A 22,553-nucleotide genomic window follows, 5' to 3' on the forward strand; every position below is an offset into this window, starting at 1 on the left:
ACCGGGTGAGGGTCACCGAGATGGGGGGGGAATCACAGGGACGGGGAGGGGTCACCAGGATGGGGGGAATCACCGGGACCGGGAGGGGTCACCGGGACGGGGAGGGGTCACCGGGATGGGGGGAATCACCGGGACCGGGAGGGGTCACCGGGACGGGGAGGGGTCACCGGGATGGGGGGAATTACCGGGACCGGGTGGGGGTCACCGGGACGGGCGGCAGAGGGGCGGGGCCTGCCAGGCTCCGCCCCTCCCGGGTCACGTGGTGCCGGCCGTGGCGGCTGCGGCGCGCTCGTCACGCGGGCGGGGCCGGAGCAGCGGCGGCGGGATGGAGGAGGAGGAGGGCGGCGGCTGCGGTCAGTGCGGGCCGGGGGCGGGCGGGGGGCTCTGGGACACCCACCTGGCCCGGGGCGAGCCGCCGGGGTAGTCCGTAGTCCCCGCTGGGCGGTGGCGCCTCTCCCGGGCGGGGCGCGCTTGGGCCGGGCCGCTCCCAGGTGCAGGACCGGGGGCGGTGGCTCCGGGACGGGCGGGGATTCGGCGGCAGGACCTGCGCCCGCAAGTGCCAGAGCGGCCTTGGCGGCATCGTGCGGGTGGCGGCAGAGGAAGCGCCGGGCGGAACTGGCACCTGGTGCCCGCCGGCAGCGCGGGGGGCGGGCGCGCCGCCGGGCCGCCCTCCCGGGGCCGCGGAGCTCCGGTACTGCCCGCTGCCCGCACGCCTTCCGTCCGGTGCTCCCCCGGCACTGCCGAGCCCGGCCCCGCAGAGCTCGGGGCAGGGTGGCCGCGATGGTGCCTGCTGAATGTCAGAGCCCCCGGTTCGGGAGCTCCCGGTGTGCCCGGAGCCGCTCCCGGGCGGGCCCGGGTGCTCGGCGGTTGCAGGGTCTCCCCTCTCATGCCCGTGCATTCTGCCCTCCGTGCCCGCAGAGCGTTCCTTCCTGCCGGTGCCGAGGACCGGGACTGGCAGGGACGCCCTGCCCGTGCCCGGTCTCTCCCAGGCAGGTGCCCGTGTGTCGGCAGGTGGTTTTCCTTGGACAGGGCCTTTGCTGAGGGGAGACTGGAGTCTGGGTGAGGTCTGGGGCCATGGCCCCGGTGCTGGAGCCGTGCTGGTGACCATTCCTCCTGGGAGCAGCTGGTGCCGGCCAAGTGCCGCTGCCGGCAGTACTGGTTCACGGCCGGCTTCCTGCCCGGCTGTGCGACACGGCCGATTAGGAGCTGCTGTTCCACCCCAGAAGTGACAGTGCTGGGCTGCGAGGACTTCACTGTGTGAGATAAGGAAGGTGCCGGCGGCTGCGGCCTGGCTCGGGTGTTGTCAGACACAGCCCATTAGCGGGAGAGCGCTGTGGGGAGTGGTTCTGCCAGCAGCCTCTCGGTGCTTCCCGGAATCACCTGGAAGACATCCCGGGTCATCTCTCAGCGTTAGAAATGTCCTGCTCATCCTGCCGCGGGGGACGCAGGGAGTGCACAGCCGCCTCCAACCCACTGTTCCTGCGCTGGGGGCAGCACAACCCACTGCCCCAAAGCCCTTAAGCTGAGTTGGTTTAGCCAAGGACATTCTGCGAGGCTGTAGTGCGGTGGGAGCCGACGGGCAGTCCCTTTCTGGTGGGATTGTGCTGACGCCAGTGTCTGCCCCACGGCTCACGGCCTCTCTTCAGCCGTCTGCCTCGGCAGAGAGCAAATCCCAGGGCGAGCAGCTGGCGGCACAGATGTGTGCTCGCTCCCCCTGCTCCTGCCGGGGCGTGGGGCTGCACTCCCACCCCCTTCCCAGCATCTCCCCGTGGGGACAGCAGCGAGGCTGAACCCACCCCAGAGCAGAACTGACCAGAGCAGTGGTGTGGCTCAGACGCCTCTGGACCGCGGGGAACCATCCTGGCTGCTCCTGCCTGGCCGAGCTGCAGCACCGGTGAGAGGATGTGGGGAGTGCAGTCCTGTCCTGGCACCGTGTCCTGAGCTGGGCCCCATCACGGCTCAGGCTGGCCCCAGGGAGAGGGGGATTGGGCAGTGCTGGTAATCCTGCTTCACCCAAGGGATTACTGCTCACTCTGGCCTGGGGATTAAGGGATTTCTCTAAGCAGGGTTGATGCAGCCTCCAGCAAAGCAGCTTGTGCCAGGGGGCCTCGCTGTCTGGGGCAGGATGGGTGTGTGGTGGCAGGGTGGGCTGTGCAAGGTGTGGGGGATCCCCAAAGGAGGGTGGGCTGCCAGCTCTGCAGCAGGCTGCCTGAGGGGCTCCTCACCCAGGTAGTCCCTGCCCTCCTCGCCACCAGCCTGCCAAGTCCTGTTTGGCCAGTGGGTGCTGGCAGCCCTTTGGCACAGGCTTGGCTGTCCCATGCTGGGACCATGGCATGTCCCATGCTGGGACCATGGCATGTCCCTGGGCACCAGGAAGCGCTGCTGGGGGAGCTGCTGCTGATGCCCCAGCCCTTCCTTGCACAGTGTGGGGTCAGCCTGGGCAAGTTCCTGTGCTCAGCTTGGGGAGCCACTCTTCCACAGAGCTCAGGGATGGACTCCCAGGTCAGAGGCAGAGAGGCAGTGCTGGGGTAGCACCAGGCTTGGGGAGCAGAGCCAGGGACTTGGGCAGAGGCAGTTCCTCTCCTGAGGTGTTTGGAGCAGAGAACAATGAGCCCTGCTGCTGACACTTGTAGTCATGTCAGGGCTGTAGCTGTGGTTTGTAAATGCCCCACCTTGCCTGGACAGGCTGCAAGGACCCAGCCAGGCATCCAGGTCACTCTGTGTGGGAGATGCCACCTGGCCCTGCTCATCCCAGCCACAGCACCCACATGCCTGTGGCACACTGGGGTTTCTCCAGATGCCAGTCCAGGCCCAGGCAGGCGCTTGTACAGCACGTGCCCAGCTCGGCCTCCCCTGTGCCCCCGGCTCCCTTCGCTTGCCCTTTTGCCTCCTGGTGATGTGGCAACCTCTGCTCTGGCCCCTGGGAAAGGGGAAGTGGTGTTGAAACAGAAGGTCAGTCACATCAGCAGTGAGGGCCTGGCTGCCCTCGGAGCCCTGTCAGCTGCCCTTCTCCACTCTCTCCTCCCTCTGCAGTCAGGGATCAGGGACTGCTCCTGCCTGCCAGGGTGCCCTTCCCCGCTGCCTGCCCTGTCTGGGCTTCTGCCTGCCCTGCTCAAGTTACTCCTGGCTCAGCGATCCCAGTGGATGCAGGGGCGGGTGAGCGAGCTGTCGAGCTGCTCCTGCCCTGACAGGCCCTGGGGTTTGTTACTCATGGCCGTGCCCTGTGCTCAAGATCGCTCCTGCTTTGAGGAAAGGAGCTGTCAGTCCGGTTTGGGTTTGCTCAGTGCCTGTGGGGTGGGAGGCTGGGAGGGTTGTGCATTTCCCCAGCTCCACAGCTGTCCCCAGCCTGGGATCCCAGGGCATGACCCCCGGTTCCTGCTGCAGGAGCCCCCACACTCAGGGCCTCAGCAGAGTGGGCAGTACTCCTGGGCCATGACCAGAGGTGCTGGCACGCAGGGCCGGCTGAGCCTGTGGGGCTGGGTCAGAGCTGGGGCTCAGGCCCTGCACCCCAGGAGCGGGGGCTGTGCTGGCACCCCCACGCTCGCACCGCCGTGCTTCTCTGGGTGCACCTTCCTTCCTTCATGCGGCGCTCGTTGCTATGCGACCGCCGGCTCCTGATGCTTAATGCTCTAATACGGAGGGATAAAACCTCTCTAAAAATACCCCGCTGCCGGCCCCCTGCGGGGGCAAGGGGGCTGCCGGGGGCAGGCAGCCCGGGCAGGGGGGCTGCTGGGAACTTCCCAAACTCCTCGTCCTCCAAGTGGCTTTGAGGCGCCCGCTGTGGCTCCGGCGGTGGCACGGGCTGGCGTGCCGGTGCGGCGGGGATTGGCTGGGGCTGGCGCGTGGGCTCCTGCGGCTGGAGCTCCCCTCGCAGAGCCAGAGCCAGCTCCAGACACAGCCGGGACTGCTCCGGCTGCCCTGCTCGCGCCCTGCCCCAGGCACGGGGAGCTGCCCTCGGTACTGGCTGCCTGCCTAGTACCGGGGAGCCCACTGCTCGGCCACGCGCGCCTGTCTGGCCTCTGTGTGCACCTGCCTGACCTCTGCCCGTCCCTGCCTTGCCCTCCCGGAGCTGGTGGCATCCTGCGTGGGACCCCCGCAGCATGGGGACGGTCAGCGAGCTCTGCGCCTCCAGTTTCCAGGCGTTCCTCTGCCCCTCGGTGGCTGCCAAGGCAGGTAGGCACTGCGTGCCCCCCTCCCCTCTGTGCCGCGGGGCTCCCATCCCCCAGCAGACACGGCAGGGCCCATGGCTTCAGCTCCATATGGCTCTGGCTCCATATGGCTCCTGCTGAAAGCAGCACAGAGTGTCCTCACCGTCTCACTGCCTCCTTCCTCTGCCGGCCTTCCCAAGTTCGGGCCTCTGCAAGCGCCGGGCCCCTCGCCTGGCATTGCCCTGGAGCTGGTGCCATGGTGGGACAGGGGTGTTGGGGAGCCAGCAGTGGCGGCTGGGAGGTCACAGGCAGCACAGGATGGCCGTGGCAGGTCCTACCCCAGCCCCTCCACCCTGCCCCAGAGGGTGTGTGAGTGCTCGGTGCCCTCATCAGAAATGCTGGTGGCTACAGAGGGCAGGGTGGCACTCTCCAAAGGGAATTCTGTGTGGGAAAGCCCAGCTCCTGCCACGCTGTGGGTGTGCTGAAGGTCAGCCACCTCTGTGACCTGCTGGCTCGTGCCCAGCTGTGGGACTGGGGAGCTGTGCAGTGGGGCAGGGGGTTGTGGGACCCCCTCGGCCAGCCCTGTGGCTGAGCTGGGCTCTGCTCCTCTCGAGCAGGTGAGGTGCCTGCCTGGCTGCATTCCTTGCACAGGCACAGTGTCTGTAGGCATGGCTGAGCTGGAGCTCACCCAGCCATGCTGGAGGCTGGGGGTCTGTGCACGGGAATGTTGGAGCCTTGAGCCACTGGGAGCAAGGTAGTGGCTGTGGACAGGGTTCCTTGGTGGGCTCTGGGTCGGGGAAGCAGGGTTAATGGGGTGTTGGGCAGGGCTGCACAAAAGCAGGAGAGTGTCTTGAGCACAGGGTCCAGCAGCCTAGGAGGGCCTGTCCCCAACCCTCCTCCTTATGCACCTCAGCTGTCGTGGGGAAGGATGGGGCTGACGCAACCCAGGGTGTGCACATGGTGGAAACAGGATGTGGTGTGAGGAGACAAGCAGGATGTTACTGGGGGCCCCACGGGACCCCACCAAGGGGTGGGGGCGGCGGCACCCGCAGCAGCACACAGAGACCCTGGGCTCGTCCCCATGGCCTGCCTGACCCCGGGGCTGATGTCCTCTGGTGTGGTACAGCGTGGGCCAGCAGCAGGGCTGGCTGCTGCGGTAGCTCAGGGGGCCAAAGGACACCCCGAGGCTTCTGAAGCCCACCCTCCCCTTACTCCATAGCTGGCATTCTGGGTGCCGTGTCTCCATCTCCTGCTGCTGAGCAGGATTTAGCTGAGTCAAGGCAGCTGAAGTTGATGCAGCCTCTCAGGGAACTGACAGGGGCAGGGATGGGGACAGGGACGTGCTGGGGTCGCTCCCACTGCAGGCACAGCCCCACAACACCCGGACTCGCCACACAGGGGTCCTGCCCAGAGCAGTGGGGTCCCTACAGGCACCCCATAGCAAGGGGGCAAGACAGTGGGGAACAACATCCCGTGGGGGCTGGCATGGTTCCTGGTCCTTCTCCTGGTTCCAGTTCCTGTCCCAGCCAGCTGTGGGCGATGCCATGGAGCCTGCGGAGGGCAGCGGGCACCAGCGGTCCCCGCATGGCCAGCACAGGGCCTGGACCTGCAGTGGAGAGCTCTGGCAGAGACGGGGGAGCTGCGGGGCTGGGGGTCTGCTGGAGGGGAAGGGAGGGGAGCCCGGCGCTGCGCAGCGAGCTCAAGATGTGCCGGGCCGGGTGTCCTGGCAGGCTCCGAGGAAGGAAGGGCTGGGCTGGGCCGGGGCCTGCCTGGCTGGGACCCCAGCACAGGGCCCTGAGCCAGGGAGGGGGAGCAGCCCCGGCGCCCATTCCCACCCAGCCGGGAGCACAGGAGTTAAGGTGCTGGCGGCTCCGGCTCATGGCGGCAGGAACAGGGTGGTGCTGGTGCTGGCTCCTGGCGAGGCCGGGATGACGCCCGGGAGGCCGCGGAGCTCATTGGTACGGGGGCCCTGAGTCACCGCGGAAGCACCGCGGCTGCAGGTGTCCGCACCCGGCGCGGCAGCTCGGGCACGGCCGGCGGGGCCGGGGACAGCCCCGGCACCATGGTGCTGAGGGCACAGGGCCACGGTGAGCCGGGCCGGGGCGCGGGGGGCCGGGCGGGGGCGGCTCCGTGTGTGCCCCGCTGCCCTCGGGCGGCGCTGGGACGGAGGGCGAGGCCGGCGGGGCCCTGTGCGGCGGGGCTGTGCTCTGGGAAAGGTGCGGAGGGGCTGCGGGTGCTGCTCTGGGGGGAGCCCCGAGCCCCATGGGCACATCCTGCTGCTCTGGGGTGAGCCCCATGGACAGATCTGCTGCTCTGGGGTGAGCGCCGAGCCCCATGGACAGATCTGCTGCTCTGGGGTGAGCCCCATGGGCACATCCTGCTGCTCTGGGGTGAGCCCCATGGGCACATCCCGCTGCTCTGGGGTGAGCCCCATGGGCACATCCTGCTGCTCTGGGGTGAGCCCCATGGACAGATCTGCTGCTCTGGGGTGAGCCCCATGGGCACATCCTGCTGCTCTGGGGTGAGCCCCATGGGCACATCCTGCTGCTCTGGGGTGAGCCCCATGGGCACATCCTGCTGCTCTGGGGTGAGCCCCATGGGCACATCCTGCTGCTCTGGGGTGAGCCCCATGGACAGATCTGCTGCTCTGGGGTGAGCCCTGAGCCCCATGGGCGCATCCTGCTGCTCCGGGGCAGGGTCCTGTGCTGTCCTGTGCTGGCGGGGAGGCCCGGCCGTGCTGGGATCCTGCAGTGTGGTGGGTCCCTGTGTGACCCCTGTGCCAGTGTCTGTTCCACCCTCCCGTCCCCCAGCGCTGCTCTGCCTGCCGCCAGGCTCGCTGGGGCTCTCCCGGGCAGTTGCTGTGCAGAGCCAGGGAAGGGTTAATGCCGCCTTCCTTCCCCAGAAAAGCTCCTGCGTCTGGGGTTTCTCTTCCTCTGGCTGCTGCTGACATGGCTGGGCTGCTTGTCACGAGTGCTCAGCCTCCACCAGGGAGGGACCTTCTGGGGCTCTGGAGCAGCCCTGCCGTCCTGTCCTGCTGCCCTGCAGCGTCTCATCTGCCCCACGCCTGTCTCGGGGCCGCTGGGACCCCGGCTGGAGCCCCTGTCCTCTCCCAGGTGGGCAGGAAGAGGCAGAGCTGAGGGCTTGCCTGAGGCCTGGCATGAATTTGGCTTTTCCTGCGGCCGGGCCGGGGGTCTGGCGGCTGGACAAGAGGGTCCTGCAGCTGGGCAGGAGGGTCCTGTGGCACAGGCAGCAGCCCAGGGGTTTGGGGGTTTCTGATGAGCGGGTGTGACACAGCTCATCCCTCCCCCTGCGAGCCTGGGCTTGCAGGGCGCCCTGGGGGCCTGGCAGCGGGGGCTGGTGCCGGTGGGAATGCTGAGAATGGGGCGTGCGGGAGGTGCTGGGATGCATCGGCACAGCTCTGGTACCGTAAGTAACTTTTAACCTGGTGCCACCAGCCGACCTGTCTGGCTCCACATGGGAGACTGAAAGTATTGGGAAGTGTTGGCATGTCTGAGGGACAGTGTCGCAAGCTGAGGCGCCTCTGCCTTGGCAACAAGGGGCTGTGAAGGAGGAAGCTGATGAGACCCAGGGCAGAGCCGGGAAGTGCTGAGCTCAGAGATTCAGGGTGCAGGGTCACCCAGGAAGCTCCCACTGAGGCAGTGCTGGGGGAATCGATGCGCAGTTGAGGACAGTGCTGGTCCAAAGGCACACGGTGTCTTTGGGCCCTGGTGCGGGGCAGTGACTGCGCTGGGGACACTGGTGAGTCTGGGCTGGTGGCAGTGGTGGCTGTATGTGGTGGCACACCGGACCTCACGGGTCAGGGGGTCATGCTTGGGGCAGGGAGGATAGGGACAGCCCTACAGACGCCTGTTCCCAGCACCCCAGGGCGGGAGGTGGGGAGGACACAAGAGCTGAGCTGGCAGATCCTGCTGTCACTCCCTTGGGGACAACTCTGGAGGGGGAAGGTGTTTTGGTGTCCTTGCAGGTGACCTTGGTGCAACACACAGAACCAGCTGGGAGACAGGAGCATAGCAGGAGGGCTGGGAGCACTCTTGAAGGAGCCAGTGACCTTGGGGACTGGAGGGAACAGGAATGGGATACCTTGTCAGCGTGAAGCAAGGAGGTCACATGCCAAGGAGCACTAGGAATGTTCCTGTAGCAAGGAGACCATGTGTTGGCCCTGGGCGATGGTGTTGGAGAGGGGGTATCTGGCTCCTCAGGGTGTGACAGGAAGGTGTAGATGTTGTGGTGTGCAGGTGAGGTCTGTCTGGAGGGTGCACCAGCTCCAGGCTCTGCCCCAGAATAATGAATCCACTGTAGAGGGAGCTGCAAGGAGCTGGTTGATGTTTGGGGCTGACCTGGTGCAGCAGAACAGCCTGCAGGGCTGCCGGTCGGTGTGGAGCTGTGCTGCAGGGCACAGCAGAGCTGCCCAGCCGTGGGGAGCAGAATGGGCACCCACACCAGCCCGGGTGGGGCAGAGCAGAGGGAAATGGGACTGGAGGGGGAGCAGGGCTGGCAGAAGCAGTGCTGGAGGTGATGCGGGGGCCTGTGTTGGTTCTCACTCTGCAGCTGCCACAGTCTGAAGGAGCAGATGCCCCTGCCCTCAAATTCCTTTCATGCCATTGGTGCCACTTGGCCTCTGTGTGGGGCTGGGGACACTGCTCGCCAGCCCAGCTCCTCCTGCCACCCAGCACCTCCACGTCCTGCCTCCAGCCAGGCCCACAGCTGCTGGCTGCGAGCAGAGGCTGTGCCAGGAGCCTAGCAGGTCTGATAGCCAGGAGCACACGTGCTGACCTGGTCATGTCTCTCCCCAGTGCCCAGTGACCTGACCCCAGAGGAGTGCCAGGAGCTGGAGAACATCCGCCGCCGAAAGCAGGAGCTGCTGGCTGACATACAGGTACGATGCCCAGGGACCCACACACTCCCCCTGGCCCAGAGACAGCAGCCTGGCTGGCAGGGTCCCTGGAGCCCCGTCCAGGATCCCTCGTGCTGCTGCCCCACAGCTCTTCCTCCGAGGGGCTCTGGGGACGGGGTCCCAGCTGGGATGTGGCCCCGGGTGGCAGCCAGCCATCCCTGCCCTGCCAAAGCAGCCGTGCCTTTTCCTGTACCCTGCGGAGCTCCAGGCTGTGCAGTTGTGCCAGTCTGTGCCAGCCCCTGCCTGGCACGGGCAGGGACCACGTATCTGGGCCAGGCCACTGCCCTGGCAAGTGCCTGTGAGGTCGGGGCTCATCTGGGACACTGTCAGTCGTGTCCCTGATTAAGGCAGCAGAGGCTAATTACTGCCATATGCTGGGCATGATCTGAAGGGATTAGGGGTAATTTTGTTAACCTCTGAATCTCTTCCTTCCTGCATGCTGGGAGCCTGGCAGTGCTGCAGGGATTAGCAGTGGGGGGCAGGCAGCCCCACTGCTGGTGCCCTCTGAGCTGGTTCAGCCCCTGGGCAGCACTTGAGGGTGGGGGGAGAAGGGAGGGAAGGAAGGAGGGGCTGTGGGGGAGTGGGGCTGTCTCCAGGGCTGGGGGCTGGAGGGTTTGTGGGGGAGGCACCTCCTTGTCTCAGTGCCCCCTCTCCCCACAGCGCCTGAAGGATGAGATAGCAGAAGTGACGAATGAGATCGAGAACCTGGGCTCCACGGAGGAGAGGTGAGTCCCAGCGCCGTGGAGCCCCCGAGGGCTGTGCAGGAGCCGAGGGCAGCTGAGCCCTGGCCCACGAGTGCTGCTGTGAGCAGCTTTCCCAGGCGCTCTGAGCTCCTGGGAGCAGGATTCCAGGATGATCTGCTGCTCCCAGGTCTATTTTTCCAAGCCCCAGCCCCTCTGTCTGGCCGCAGCCACTGGCAAGCTTTGTTATTCTGAGCTGGTGCCAGTCGGGATCAGGGGGCCCAGTGGGAGCTGACTCCCAGCTTCATTCCCAGTTACCCACTGGGGCATGAAGAATAAAGACTGTTCCCTTCTGCCAGCCCCACTGCTCTCCCCAGAGCCCTGCCACAGCCAGCTCGCCCAAGCCTGCCCATGTCTGGGTGACCTGACAGGTGCTGTGCCTGCCACCCCTCTGCTCAGGGTGACCCCAAGGACACGGGGTGGCAGCTCTGCTCTGTTCTGGGGCCTGGCAGGCTGAGAGCAGCCCCAGGCCACGGTGTGGGGCAGACACGGAGCAGTGTGTTGGCTTTGTCCTCTGTGGGTCCAGCATGGGGGCCTGGGTCCCCTCAGCCCAGGCTGACCCTCCCCACAGTGCACTGCCCCAGTGGGGCTCTGCCAGGTGCTCAGAGCTGCTTCATGCCTTGCAGGAAAAACATGCAGAGGAACAAGCAGGTGGCCATGGGCAGGAAGAAGTTCAACATGGATCCCAAGAAGGTACTGTGGGATGGGGAGCAGGGCTGGTTACCTGCCTCTGGGGGTGTGCAGGGCTCTACCACCTCCCAGTCCAGGTTGTGGGGCTGGGGCAGAGCCAGCAGCCAGGGCAGGGGCTGGCAGGGGCAGCCACAGACCCCCAAGCACCTCTCTTGCACCCCTCCAGGGCATCCAGTTCCTGATTGAGAACGACCTGCTGAAGAACACGTGCGAGGACATTGCGCAGTTCCTGTACAAGGGAGAGGGCCTCAACAAGACAGCCATCGGCGACTACCTGGGCGAGAGGTGCACTGGGCTTGGGTTTCCTGGGGGGGGCTCTGGGCTCCTGCCACCTGAGAGATGGGACCCTGCAGCTCTGAGCTCACGGGGCAGCTGACTGGGGGTACCCGGGGTGCTGGGGGTATTCAGTTCATGGCTGGCTCTTGCAAGTGGGTGATTTGTGCAGACCAGGCCAGGGGTATGTGCAGCTTTCCCCCATGCGTGAGTAGACTCTGGAGAAGGGCAGGGACAGTGGAGCCACTCAGCAGTCACAGGATTGCTGATCATGCATCCCTCGTGCTCTGGCTTTGTTCCCACAGGGATGAGTTCAACATCCAAGTCCTGCATGCCTTTGTGGAGCTGCATGAATTCACTGACCTCAACCTTGTGCAGGCCCTGCGGTGAGTAAGGGGCTGGGAGCTGAGCGTGGCCCACGGAGGGTGCTGGGGACCATGGAGCCCCCAGACCAGCAGCACAGCTGGCTCTCCACAGGCAGTTCCTGTGGAGCTTCCGGCTGCCAGGGGAGGCACAGAAGATTGACCGGATGATGGAGGCCTTTGCCCAGCGGTACTGCCAGTGCAACCCCGGTGTGTTCCAGTCCACAGGTGAGTGCCTGTCCCAGATGGTGTGCCTGGTATCATCCTGCCCCACAGCTGACTTTCCCCTCTGCCCCTGCAGACACCTGCTACGTGCTGTCCTTTGCCATCATCATGCTGAACACGAGCCTGCACAATCCCAACGTGAAGGACAAGCCCACGGCAGAGCGGTTCATCGCCATGAACCGCGGCATCAATGACGGGGGGGACCTGCCTGAGGAGCTGCTCCAGGTGAGGGCCAGGCCAGGCTGCAAAGCTGGCCCAGAGCAGGGCCCAGCACGGGCCTGTAGGGCAAAGCAGAGCTGATTCCATGTCATTGTACCAGAATCTGTACGAGAGCATCAAGAATGAGCCCTTCAAAATTCCTGAGGATGATGGCAATGACCTCACCCACACCTTCTTCAACCCCGACCGGGAGGGCTGGCTCCTGAAGCTCGGTGAGTGCCAGCAGCAAGGGAGGGCAGGCTGTCACCAGGGTGCCATGCCCCTGGGCTTCCCACACTTCTCCTGCTGGCTTGGGTCTTCAGAACATGAGGAGGCTACAGAGACAGGCACAGCCTTCATGGGAAAGGCAGCTGTACATCCAGCCCTCCATCTTCCCTTGGCTGGGCAGCAGGAGCGGACTCAGAGTGATGAGGCCCTGCAGAGTGGCCGGGTGGGTGTCCTGGGGGATTCTGCCTCTAGGCTGGGCAAGCCCCCGGGGCACAGAGCTGGTACCAGGGTCTGGTGTCAGAGCACAGAGACCTCGAGGCCCTTCAGGTCACTGAGTCACAGCAGGATGTGGAGCGGGCCCCCGGGAGCAAGCGGCGAGCTGCCCCAGGCTGCGTGCGTCCCCCTCCATAGCACAGACAAGCCCCTGCCTCACCTTCCCACAGCATCACCACCTCGCATCCCGGCTCCACATGCAGGCAGCATGCATGGCATCCCTGCTGCACCCTGCTCCGCAGCCGGAGCCTCCGCGCCCTGGCTCCTGTGGCTTCTCTTCTTGGCACCTCTGGGGGATCCTCTGCCCGGGTTTAGCAGGGGGAGTGGGTGTTGGCAGGATCGGGGTCCAGTGGGGCGTTTCCCCAGGGTTCTGCCTGGGGTCAGAGCTCCTGATACATGGCCAGCTCTTGGAAGGGGAAAGCGAGAGCTGCCTGCTCCCTGCCCTGGGGTGGGGGGACACAGGACAGCCCCAGGCTCTCCTGTCCCTGCCTGGAGGGGCCCTGCACACCCAGGCTCAGGTTGGCACCACCGATGGGGTGGCGGAGAGGCAGCAGAGTGGCTGTGGACCCCAAGTGTCTTGGGGGGCAGGGAAGGACCCTGCTGGTCAGCCAGGGGGTGGAGGGAGCCAGGCCCTGACCCCAGCAGCCAAGGAGCCCCATCCCACAGAGCCACAGTGAGCCAGGGCAGTCAAGCCCCCACAGCCCTGCCGCTGGCCCAACCCCTCACAGCTTCCCTGCTGCAGCCCGGCCCCACTGACCCGCAGGGCAAGGGGGGGGCTTTGGGGTTCCTCTTTTTATTTTTTTTCCTTTTTTTTTTTAATTTTCTTTTCTCCCTCATTTATATGTTTCCATGATTTTGGCTCTTCCTTTCCTTGCCCCCAACTCCAGGAGGTACGTACCCCTCTTCCCTGCTCTGCTCACACTGCTGGGGCTTCGTTTCCTTTGCGTTTTTAATTGCTGGTGATGAGTCTCATTGCTGCTGCTGTTGCTGCTAACCCCGCACACCCGGGGACCTCGCCTGCTGCAGGACAGCCCCTCTCCACCTCCAGGCAGGGACGTGGGGTGCCAGCCCTGCCCATGCCATGCATTCCCCAAGGCCTGTGGCCTCCTCTGCCACCCAGGGGAGGACGGGGCCGCGGTGGCACCTTGCCACCCACCCAGCTGTGCACCCCCATGTCTGCAGACAGCTCAGCCTGGCCAGTGGGTCCTTGCCTCCGGTGACACAAGGGATGGGGACAGGTTTGGTGTGTCCTCAGGAGAGGCCCCAGCCTGTGCACGGGTGGTTAGGGCATGCCAAGTGGCTGGAGCTGGATGGGATCCATCTGCGTGGTGCCCTGTGCTAAGGGCTCAGAGCAGTCCCCACGAGGCACCAGCACTGCTCCAATGCCTGCACCCCAAGGTGCTGGGGAGCATTGGTGCTGGCCCTCAGAACTGCTCTGGGGCAGTGCCGGGGGTGGGCTCCCAGCTGGCACAGGGCAGCAGGGGCCACAGGGCCTTCCTGGCAGGGAAGGAGATGAGCAGGACCCCCAGTGTACACTGTGGCTCCTGGTGTCCATGCTGGATCCTGCAAGGGTGGGTGCTCGTCCTGCATTCGGCACTGCTGCAATGGCTGCACTGGAGGGGAGCTGGGCCCGGGTGGGGAGAGCAGAGCAGCTTCTCCCGCTGTGCTGGCAGCTGTGGACCCTGTGGCCTTGGGTCTGCCTTGCCCGGGGTCCAGGACGAGCGGGACCATGGTCAGTGCGGACAGAAAGCCCCCGTGTCCTCGCAGGGAGCTGCCTGGCCCCTCGCAGTTTCCTCGAGCTGTGCTGATCTGTGTTTGGGTGGGAGCGCTGCCGCCCTCGCCTCCATCCTCATCCGTGCGCTTCCTGCTCGGGTGGGTGCGGTGTGCGCTGCCTGCTGCTGCTGCCCGCCGCTGCCTGCCTCTGCTTGGCTCTGTGTGTCCGCCGGGGCTGCGCTGCTGCTGGGGCCCGTGTGCCCGGCTGGCTCTGCACTGCCGAGCTGCCGTGAGCCCGAGCTGCCGTGTGCCCGGCTGGCTCTGCACTGCCGAGCTGCCGTGTGCCCGGCCCGGTGCCGTGTGCCCGAGCTGCCGTGTGCCCGGCTGGCTCTGCACTGCCGAGCTGCCGTGTGCCCGGCCCGGTGCCGTGTGCCCGAGCTGCCGTGTGCCCGGCCCGGTGCCGTGTGCCCGGCCTGGTGCCGTGTGCCCGAGCTGCCGTGTGCCCAGCCCGGTGCCGTGTGCCCGAGCTGCCGTGTGCCCGGCCCCCTCGGCAGGGCTGTGCCCGACTGGCCCTCTCTGCTCCCAGGAGGCAGGGTGAAGACGTGGAAGCGGCGCTGGTTCATCCTGACGGACAACTGCCTTTACTACTTCGAGTACACAACGGTGAGTGGGCTCCTGCAGGGTGAGCTGGGCTGGGGCAGGGAAGGGGCTGCACGGGGGGTGTCCCACCCCACAGCTAAACATCTGCTTGGCTGCACCAGGATAAGGAGCCCCGTGGCATCATCCCCCTGGAGAACCTGAGCATCCGTGAGGTGGAGGACTCAAAGAAGCCCGTGAGTGCTGTGCCAGTGTCCTCTGGGGTTTGGGGGCAGCTTTGGCTTGGGCAGGAGAAGCTGGGATGTCCCCAGGAGGGGACACATCCTGAGATGTCCCCAGGAGGGGCAGGGGGCTCCAGAGTGGTCAGTGCCTTCATCAAAGTGGGGCTGGTCACCACAGGGGCACATGCAGGGCCAGGGCGTGACAATCACGGTGTGTCTGTCCCTCTGTGCCATGCTGGGGTGGCTGTGCCAGGGTGTGTGGCTCTGCTTTGTCCCTCCCAGTCTGGGCTCCCCGTTGGAAATGGGGGCTGTGTCTGAGCGCTCTCTCCCTCCCAGAACTGCTTTGAGCTCTACATCCCTGACAACAAGGACCAGGTGATCAAGGCCTGCAAGACAGAGGCAGATGGGCGTGTGGTGGAGGGGAACCACACCGTGTACCGCATCTCTGCCCCCACGCCCGAGGAGAAGGAGGAGTGGATCAAGTGCATCAAGTGAGTGCTTGGAGGGGTGTGTGGGGGCACAGCACTGGGCACAGCAGGGAGCTGCCTGCTGTCCTAAAGGGGACAGTGCTTCCCAGGGCATCCTGCAAGCATGGGGGAAGAAAGCTTCCCCAGGGAAATAAAGGGACCTGCCCAGGGCCAGGCCAGGCAGGTGGCACCGATCACTGCAGCAGCTTGGCCTGACCCAGCCCTTGTTCCCCTGCCAGGGCAGCCATCAGCCGGGACCCCTTCTATGAGATGCTGGCTGCCAGGAAGAAGAAGGTCTCCTCCACCAAGAGGCACTAGCAGCCAGACTGGCCCTGCAAGGCCAGCCCAAGTGTTCCCCTGTCCTGGGGGCATGTGGGGTGGGGGCCACGCTGCACGCTGGCCCTTGAGGCCCAGGGCCCAGCTTCAGCTTCGCCATCTCTTAACTGTGGGGGGAGGGAAGGGGCACGGGCATCTCAGTGACTCTGGCCCCCATCACTGCCTCATCACCTGACAGCGTCCTCACAGGCTCAGGTTGGAACACAGCCCCCCTGGGAGCCCTGGCCTCAGCACCACGGGCACCCTCCCAGCCTCTGACCCCCAGCACGCCTGTGGCCCCGTGACACTGGGTCCCCAGGCACCCGTGCTCAGACGCTCTTGGGGTGTTGGGCAGGAGGGTGAGCAGCTGTTGGTGAGCAGCTGGCGGTTTTGGGGTGCCACAGGTGCTGGGGTGCGGGGTGTCGGCCCAGGGGGGCCCTGCAGAGATACAGCTCCTGGCCCTCGTTGTAGCGGGCCTGGGTCTGTCCTGGGCGTCCCCACGCTGCTGCCTTGGGCCCTCCCAGCCACCCCTGCACTGGAGTGGACCCCAGACACAGGAGGGACGAAGGGCAGGGACGGCTGACGAGCAGTGGTGCCACGCAGGGCAGGGATGTGCCCTCACCCAGCCATGGGAGCCGTGGCTCAGATGTGGCAGCACTCGGTGGCGTTGCCCCAGCACATCCTTGTGCCATGGCTCGTGCCAGGGGGGCGTGGTGCCATGGTGGCACTGCCCTCGGGATGGGGGGTCTGGCCGGGCAGGGGCTGTGGCCCCAGCTCTCTCTCTGCCTCACAATCGCCTGTGTCTTGTCCTGTCCCCATCCCCACGCACGGTCTGGAGGCGCCTGGATCAGTATTAGTCTATTTATCAGAGGTGTAAATACTCCTGTATAGTTTTCTCCTTGTAGATTATTTTGTATGTGGGTGGTTCAGTGCAGAGGCCTCACAGGAGTGGGGCGGGTGGGCAGGATTTTTTATTCTAACCTTTTTTTTTCTTTTTTTTAATTTGCCATGCCAACTAGTGCTGAACATCAGCAACAAATAAATACTTGCACCACGCTTCCCTTGGCCTCCTGTACTCTGTGCAGCTTGGGGTGGGCAGGAGTCCCCTGCCACTGTCAGCCCTTGCCCTGTGCCCAGCCCTGGACTGGGCTCATGCTCCTCCCAGCCCGAGGTCGTGATGTGCTGGGGGTGTTTGAGAGCTTTGTGCCTTCACCAGTGGCCCCTGGGCAGCAGGGCAGTGCCTGGGGTGCCTCACTGCACAACACAGGGCAGTGTGCTCCGTTCTGTTCCAGGCTGGGACAGCTCTTGGTCCTGCTCCCTGCTGCGGGCACCAAGCTTGGCTGGGCAGAGGCATTCAGGGCCCAGTGGAGGACCTGGGACAGTGGGGACAGGGGCTACCCTTGGGTACCATGTTCTGCACCAGGCTGAGGGCATTCATAGCCAGCTGGTGCCAGGTGTGAGTGGGATCAAAGCCAAGCTGGGGCTGAGGGCGAGCTGGGAGTGCCAAGCCTGCGCCAGCTCTGTTGGTACCATCAGACTGGAGGGGTTGTCCAGTCAGACACCCTTGTGCCATAGGGGGGCATCTGCCAGATCATTCCCTGCTGCAGTCCCTGCCCATCCTGTGCCTCGGATGGGGCAGCTTTTGGCACTGCAGCCTGAGTCTGGCCAGGGTGGGCAAAGAGCCCTTGCTGAGGGATGGGGCGGTGGGGTGTGCAGGGGGAAGGGCAGCGCTGCAGTTGGGCTGGTGCCTGTTGGGCTGGTGCCAGGGTCGTTTGGGGCACTCTGTCAGTTGAACTGCTGGCAGTGTCAGGTGGAGTGCAGCCAGTGCCTGCAGGCTGTTGGAGCCTTGAGGAGTGCGACAGGGAAGCAGCAGAGCCAGGTAAGACTGGGGTGAGCCAGTGCAGCAACAGGGCCAGGCAGGGATGGGGCAGGTCAGGGGGCAATAGGGGCAGGCAGGGATGGAGCAGGTCAGGGGCAATAGGGGCAAGGCAGGGATGGGGAAGGTCAGGGGGCAATAGGGGCAGGCAGTGATGGGGCAGGTCAGGGGGCAATAGGGCCGGGTGAGGATGGAGCAGGTCAGGGATGGGGCAGGTCAGAGGGCAATAGGGGCAGGCAGGGATGGGGCAGGTCAGGGGCAATAGGGGCAGGCAGGGATGGGGCAGGTCAGGAGGCAATAGGGCCGGGTGAGGATGGAGCAGGTCAGGGATGGGGCAGGTCAGAGGGCAATAGGGCCAGGCAGGGATGGGGAAGGTCAGGGATGGAGCAGGTCAGGGGGCAATAGGGCCAGGCAGGGATGGGGAAGGTCAGGGGGCAATAGGGGCAGGCAGGGATGGGGCAGGTCAGGGGGCAATAGGGGCAGGCAGGGATGGGGCAGGTCAGGGATGGAGCAGGTCAGGGGCAATAGGGGCAGGCAGTGATGGGGCAGGTCAGGGGGCAATAGGGCCGGGTGAGGATGGAGCAGGTCAGGGATGGGGCAGGTCAGAGGGCAATAGGGCCAGGCAGGGATGGGACAGGCAGTGATGGCGTAGGCTTGGGGCCACTGGGCCAGGCAGGGCTGGGACTGGCAGCTTCCCCTGTGCATGTGCAGAGGGAAGGCTGAGGGCAGGGCAGGGGTGGGATGACGGCAGTGTCAGGTCAGGCTGTGGGGTCAGCACAGCCCCTGCCTGAGCGGGGTTCCTCTCTGGACCACCCCAGGTGCTGGGGAGCCCGGTGCTGGCAGGATGTCAGCCCCAGAGGAGGACGAGAGGCTGCTCCTCCTCGAGAGCCTGGCCGCGGCGCTGCTGCGTGTGCGGCCGGACAAGTGGGCCAAGTTTGCGGCCACCGAGGAGACTTCAGTCATGCTGGACAAGTTCTTCAAGCAACCAGAGCTGCAGGAGCTGGTGCTGGCGCTGACCCCTGCCGGGCAGCTCCAGCCCACTACCAGCTTCCCACGTGCCCTAAAGGGCAAGGGATTCTACTGCGTGAAGAGGAAGGAGGAGAACATCACCGGGGAGAACTGTCGGAGCGCGCTGCTGGTGGGAGACATGGGTGCCTCGCCCGTGGAGCAGCTCATCACCGTGCTGCTGGAGGTGGGTTACCTGTGCAGGAGCAGGCTTGGGCTGAGCAGGGTGAGTGCAGCTCCCTGGGTACCCTGCTGCCCTGGGACCCCCGCCGTGGGCTGCTCTAGCCAAATTTCCTGGTGGGCTCCAAAATAAACTAAAATTCACAGAAGAAAACTTGTGCCAGGTCCTCACCCTGACCTTGTGGTGGCTCCCATCCTGTGTTGAACAAGCCCCACAAGGACAGGAGCTGGGTGAAGGTCACTAAGCTGGTTTGCTTCTGGCCCCTACTGGATCACTTCCTCCCTGCAATTTTAGAAACTCATAATAATGCCCACTTACCTTTACCCTGCAGCTGGGAAATGTCTAAGTGGATTTCCCTCAAACTTCCCATGAATATTCCTGCTGCCAGTCCAGAGCACCCAAAAGCTGCATCAGCTCCAGGAGCCCCCACTATTCCCCCTCATTGCTGGGGGCTTTTGTTCATGTGCCAGCCCCTGACTCTGCCAGATGCATTCGCTGTGCCACTTCCAGCCCTTCCCGTGCCATGAGAGCTGGAAACCAGAGCAAAGGGCCTTCTGGTCACACTGATAAACACCAGCAAACCCATCTGTGGCCAACAGAGCCATGACTGCACTGAGGCTGCTTCAGTGTGCAGCGAGAGGGAAATGCCCAGTGCCCTGTGTACAGGAGGTCACAACGCAGCGCCTGACCCAGCCCTGTCTCACAGGTTGTGACCCCTCTGCTCCTGAGCCAGGATGAGGGGCTGAACTGGCCCAGGATTGTGGTGGAGGACGTCGTGCGCCACACTCAGCAGCTGCAGAACAAGATGTTCATGATGACTGGGAAGATCCAGGGAAAGCCACTGCTCCCACTGCCCGAGCACCTGGTCAGCTGGGAGGACTCAGGCGCCGCCCTGGACTGGTGGGTGGCACCACTTGGTGCCAGAAAAGCCTGGCAGGGGCCCAGAGCAGCATAAATCACTCGGGGAGGGATGGGAGCTGGGTCACTGGCTGGGTCCCTGCACAGCCCTGGGCACAGCCATCCCTGCAGCAGACAGTGTTTGAGGGCAGGCATCTGCCCCAGCAGACACAAGCAGGAGTGAGGGCTTCCCTAGGGCTGTTTGGGGTTCCCCTGGGGCAGTTCAGGCCTCCCAAGGGGCATAACCCATCTGCCTTCCAGCCTGGTGGGGCCCATAGATGGCACAGTGCTGCACTCCATCGAGACCGTGGTCATCGAGTGGTTCCAGCAGGTTGAAGAGATCTTCGGCCAGGACCCAGCGCAGCAGCTGCAGGAGGGGCTGCACCCCCTGCCCAGGGTGGAGTTTGATTTCTGGCAGACCAGGGTGACCAGCCTGGGGTGCATCAGTGAGCAGGTACTGCCTCACCCACGGTGGCCACGTGTCCTCGTGCTGAGCCGCCCGTGCTGATCCTGGTGCCTCTTCCCCCAGCTGGTCACACCCCAGGTGACAGTGCTGGTCCAGGCCCTGGAGAAGGCTGACAGCTGCTACTGGCCATCGCTGCAGAACATGTTCAGGGCCGTCAACGGGGGTGAGGTCCCATGACAGGGTGGTGGCTGCCCCCAGCAAGGTGTCCTCGTCCCAACACGGGCTTTCTCCGTGTCCTAGGTCTGGAGGAAGCCAATGATGTCAACCTGCACCTGCAGCCGCTGCAGGGGCTGCTGGAGGAGATGGAGCAAATGGAATACACTGAGGTATGCCAAAATAACCAGGCACAGCCTGGTGGCCTCATCTGGGCAGCAGCAGAGCCCCAGAGGCTGTGGGGGGACACATCCCCAACACTGACGAGGCTCTGCTCCCGCAGCTGCGGCCCTTGGTGCCCAAGGTGCTCTGCACCATCTGCCTGCTGCGGGCTCACTGCGTGCACTACCACTCGCCTGCCCACATAGCCCGGATCCTGCAGGAGACCTGCAACTTCTTCATCAGCCTGGTACAGCCACAGCCAGCACTGCCCCACCCCTGTCCCCTCCAGCCGCCTCTCTGGGGCAGATGGGGACAGTCCAGTCATGGGCATGTGGAGACACCCCAAACAAGGGAACAGCAGAGCCTCCCTAGGGCTGGGGGGAGTCTGGGGCAGGCACAGACTGCAGGCAACCACCAGCAAAGTCTGTGGGGGTGCAAGGGGCAGGAGGAGGCTCCACGTCCTCCTGACACCCTGCCTGTGTCTGTCCCAGACCTATAAATTCCTGAACCCGGAGGACATGCTGAAGGGGCTGCAGGGAGAGCCCCAGGAGACCCTGGAGGGACTCAAACACGCCATCTCCATCACAGAGAAGTTCTTCCAGTCCTACAGCACTTACTGCTCTGAGCTAACGACCACATTCTTCCCGGTGAGTGCAGGGATGGTGCAGGAGCCCCTGACCCCCTGCACACCAGCTCCAGGCTGACAGCCCCTCTCCCCTCCCAGGAGCGGGAAGAGCTCTGGGAGTTTCCCCCGCCCCAGATCTTTGGGAGGATGGATGCCTTCCTGCACAGGCTCAAGGACATCAAGGTGAGAGCACGGCACTTCAGGGCACAGTGCCAGCCTCAGTCAGGCCTCCCCTGCCCTGGGGATGGATCCTGGGGAGGCAGTGCCACAGGGGGGGCTCGGGTGCAGCCTGGGGCGGGCTGGGGCCGCTGGCACAGCGGGACATCACTGGGAGCCCAGTGCCACCATGGCCAGGGCAGGTTCCCCAGCCCCGAGCCCCCGCGGCAGGATGGGCACACCCCAGCCAGGCCACCCCTGTGGGGCCGCTCCTCAGCACTGCTGAGCTGTGCTGGTGCTGCTGCTCCTGCAGGCTGGGACAGGGGGAGCCAGGTAAAAGGGGTTTGTGCTTGCCAGGAGCTGTTCCAGGTAGCCATCGACTTCCAGAGGCTGGAGAAGACAGGGCTGGGAGGGGTGCGAGGAAACTTCCTTGGGACCTGGGTGTTGAGGATCTCTGAGGAGATCTGTGAAGCCACCAAGGCTTTTGCTGACTGCAAATACGATCCCTTGGATCCCGATGAAGAGGTGAGCAGGTGCTGGAGTGGAAATGTAATGGATGCTGGAATGGACGTGTTAACATTGCTTAGTGAAAAGAGAAAAATCTCTTGTGAGAATGTGCTGCAGTTACACATGGGACTGCCCCACAGCAGCACAGGGCTGGCTCTGGAGCACGTCATGGGGCTCTGGACTCTCTGGCTTCAGCAAACCCTTCCTGAAGGATTTGAGAAGGAGGCACAGGGGCTGTGCCACTTTAAACCATTTTGCTCTCAATGGCAGGAATGGAACACAGACTTTGCAGAGTTCCAGAAGAAGGTTGAGGATGCAAACAAGCAGCTGGCTGCCATCTTCTGCCAGGGCTTTGATGACTGTAACCGCCTGACAGCTGCTGTGAAGGTACCTGTGCCCCAGCCCAGCACGGGCACGCAGCTCCCACGGGACCCGGGGGTCTCTCCCGTCCTGGGACTGCTCCAGGTGCAGGAACCTGTGCCTGCCTCTCTCTCCTGCAGCTGGTGCACATGTTTGCCACCGTGCTGGAGCGGCCCCTGATCAAGGCCGAGGCTTCCCCCTGCTACCTGGCCCTGCTGGGGATGTTCGAGGCGGAGCTGGAGAGCGTGAAGATGCTGTACGACACCCGGTTCGTGTCCCCGCCGCCGCCCGGGGGCGGCCCGGCCATCCACAAGAACATGCCGCCGGTGGCCGGGCAGCTGAAGTGGGCTCTGGAGCTGCAGCAGCGCCTGGAGGGGCCGCGCAGGGACCTGCTGGCCATGAAGCACCCGTAGGTGCCGCTCCCTGTCCCACGGCGCACAGGGCAGTGGTGGGGCAGGACCCGGCCCGGAGCGGGTCCCCTCCCATGTCCCGCTGCTTTCAGCAGCTTTCCTGTGGCTCTGACAGAGCCATGGTGGGTGCCGAGGCTGAGCTGGTGTCCGGGAAGTACGAGGAGATGATGGGGCTGCTGCAGAGCTACAGCAAGAGGATCTACGAGGAATGGGCGAGCGGGCCCGGCAAGGACTGCCACTTCAGCCTGGAGCAGCCGCTGCTGCAGAGGGACCCCGAGTCCGGCTTCCTCAGCGTCAACTTCAGCAAAGAGGTGGGCGCCGGCACGGGCAGCCCCAGCAGCAGCAGCGGCAGCAGCGCCGGGGCTGCCCCGCGGCTCACGGGCCCTCCCG

The 22,553-nt window shown here is 64.9% G+C and overlaps 2 protein-coding genes across 6 annotated transcripts in view; both read left to right on the top strand.

Annotated features, from left to right (window-relative positions):
• Positions 1–310: 310 nt before the first annotated feature.
• On the top strand, positions 311–16,426 carry CYTH1 (cytohesin 1). 5 transcript variants are annotated; one of them, XM_036394607.2, is made up of 13 exons: positions 311–353; positions 8,963–9,045; positions 9,724–9,788; positions 10,430–10,496; positions 10,660–10,778; positions 11,072–11,152; positions 11,244–11,356; positions 11,430–11,578; positions 11,673–11,785; positions 14,350–14,428; positions 14,527–14,598; positions 14,920–15,074; positions 15,290–16,426. In XM_036394607.2, exons 1-13 carry the CDS (start codon positions 326–328, stop codon positions 15,366–15,368), a joined length of 1,203 nt encoding a protein of 400 aa, XP_036250500.1. In that variant the 5' UTR covers positions 311–325; the 3' UTR covers positions 15,369–16,426. The 5 variants fall into 5 exon arrangements, 4 of the variants coding, with proteins under 4 accessions (XP_036250500.1, XP_036250502.2, XP_054372846.1 ...); XM_036394609.2 differs by lacking the exon at positions 311–353 and adding an exon at positions 4,022–4,173 and having other exon boundaries at positions 11,673–11,784; positions 14,352–14,428; XM_054516871.1 differs by lacking the exon at positions 311–353 and adding an exon at positions 6,151–6,235.
• A 1,659-nt stretch (positions 16,427–18,085) lies between these two features.
• DNAH17 (dynein axonemal heavy chain 17) overlaps positions 18,086–22,553 on the top strand; it is a 34,441-nt gene continuing 29,973 nt past the window's right edge. The window contains 12 exon segments of the mRNA XM_054516876.1: positions 18,086–18,433; positions 19,134–19,327; positions 19,586–19,778; positions 19,854–19,953; positions 20,031–20,116; positions 20,227–20,352; positions 20,597–20,752; positions 20,830–20,913; positions 21,244–21,411; positions 21,664–21,780; positions 21,894–22,162; positions 22,279–22,474. Of these exon segments, the coding sequence (XP_054372851.1) occupies positions 18,086–18,433; positions 19,134–19,327; positions 19,586–19,778; positions 19,854–19,953; positions 20,031–20,116; positions 20,227–20,352; positions 20,597–20,752; positions 20,830–20,913; positions 21,244–21,411; positions 21,664–21,780; positions 21,894–22,162; positions 22,279–22,474 (2,037 nt within the window).

Source organism: Molothrus ater, chromosome 19 (genome assembly GCF_012460135.2).
Source record: "Molothrus ater isolate BHLD 08-10-18 breed brown headed cowbird chromosome 19, BPBGC_Mater_1.1, whole genome shotgun sequence".
NCBI classification, from domain to species: Eukaryota; Metazoa; Chordata; class Aves; order Passeriformes; family Icteridae; genus Molothrus; species Molothrus ater.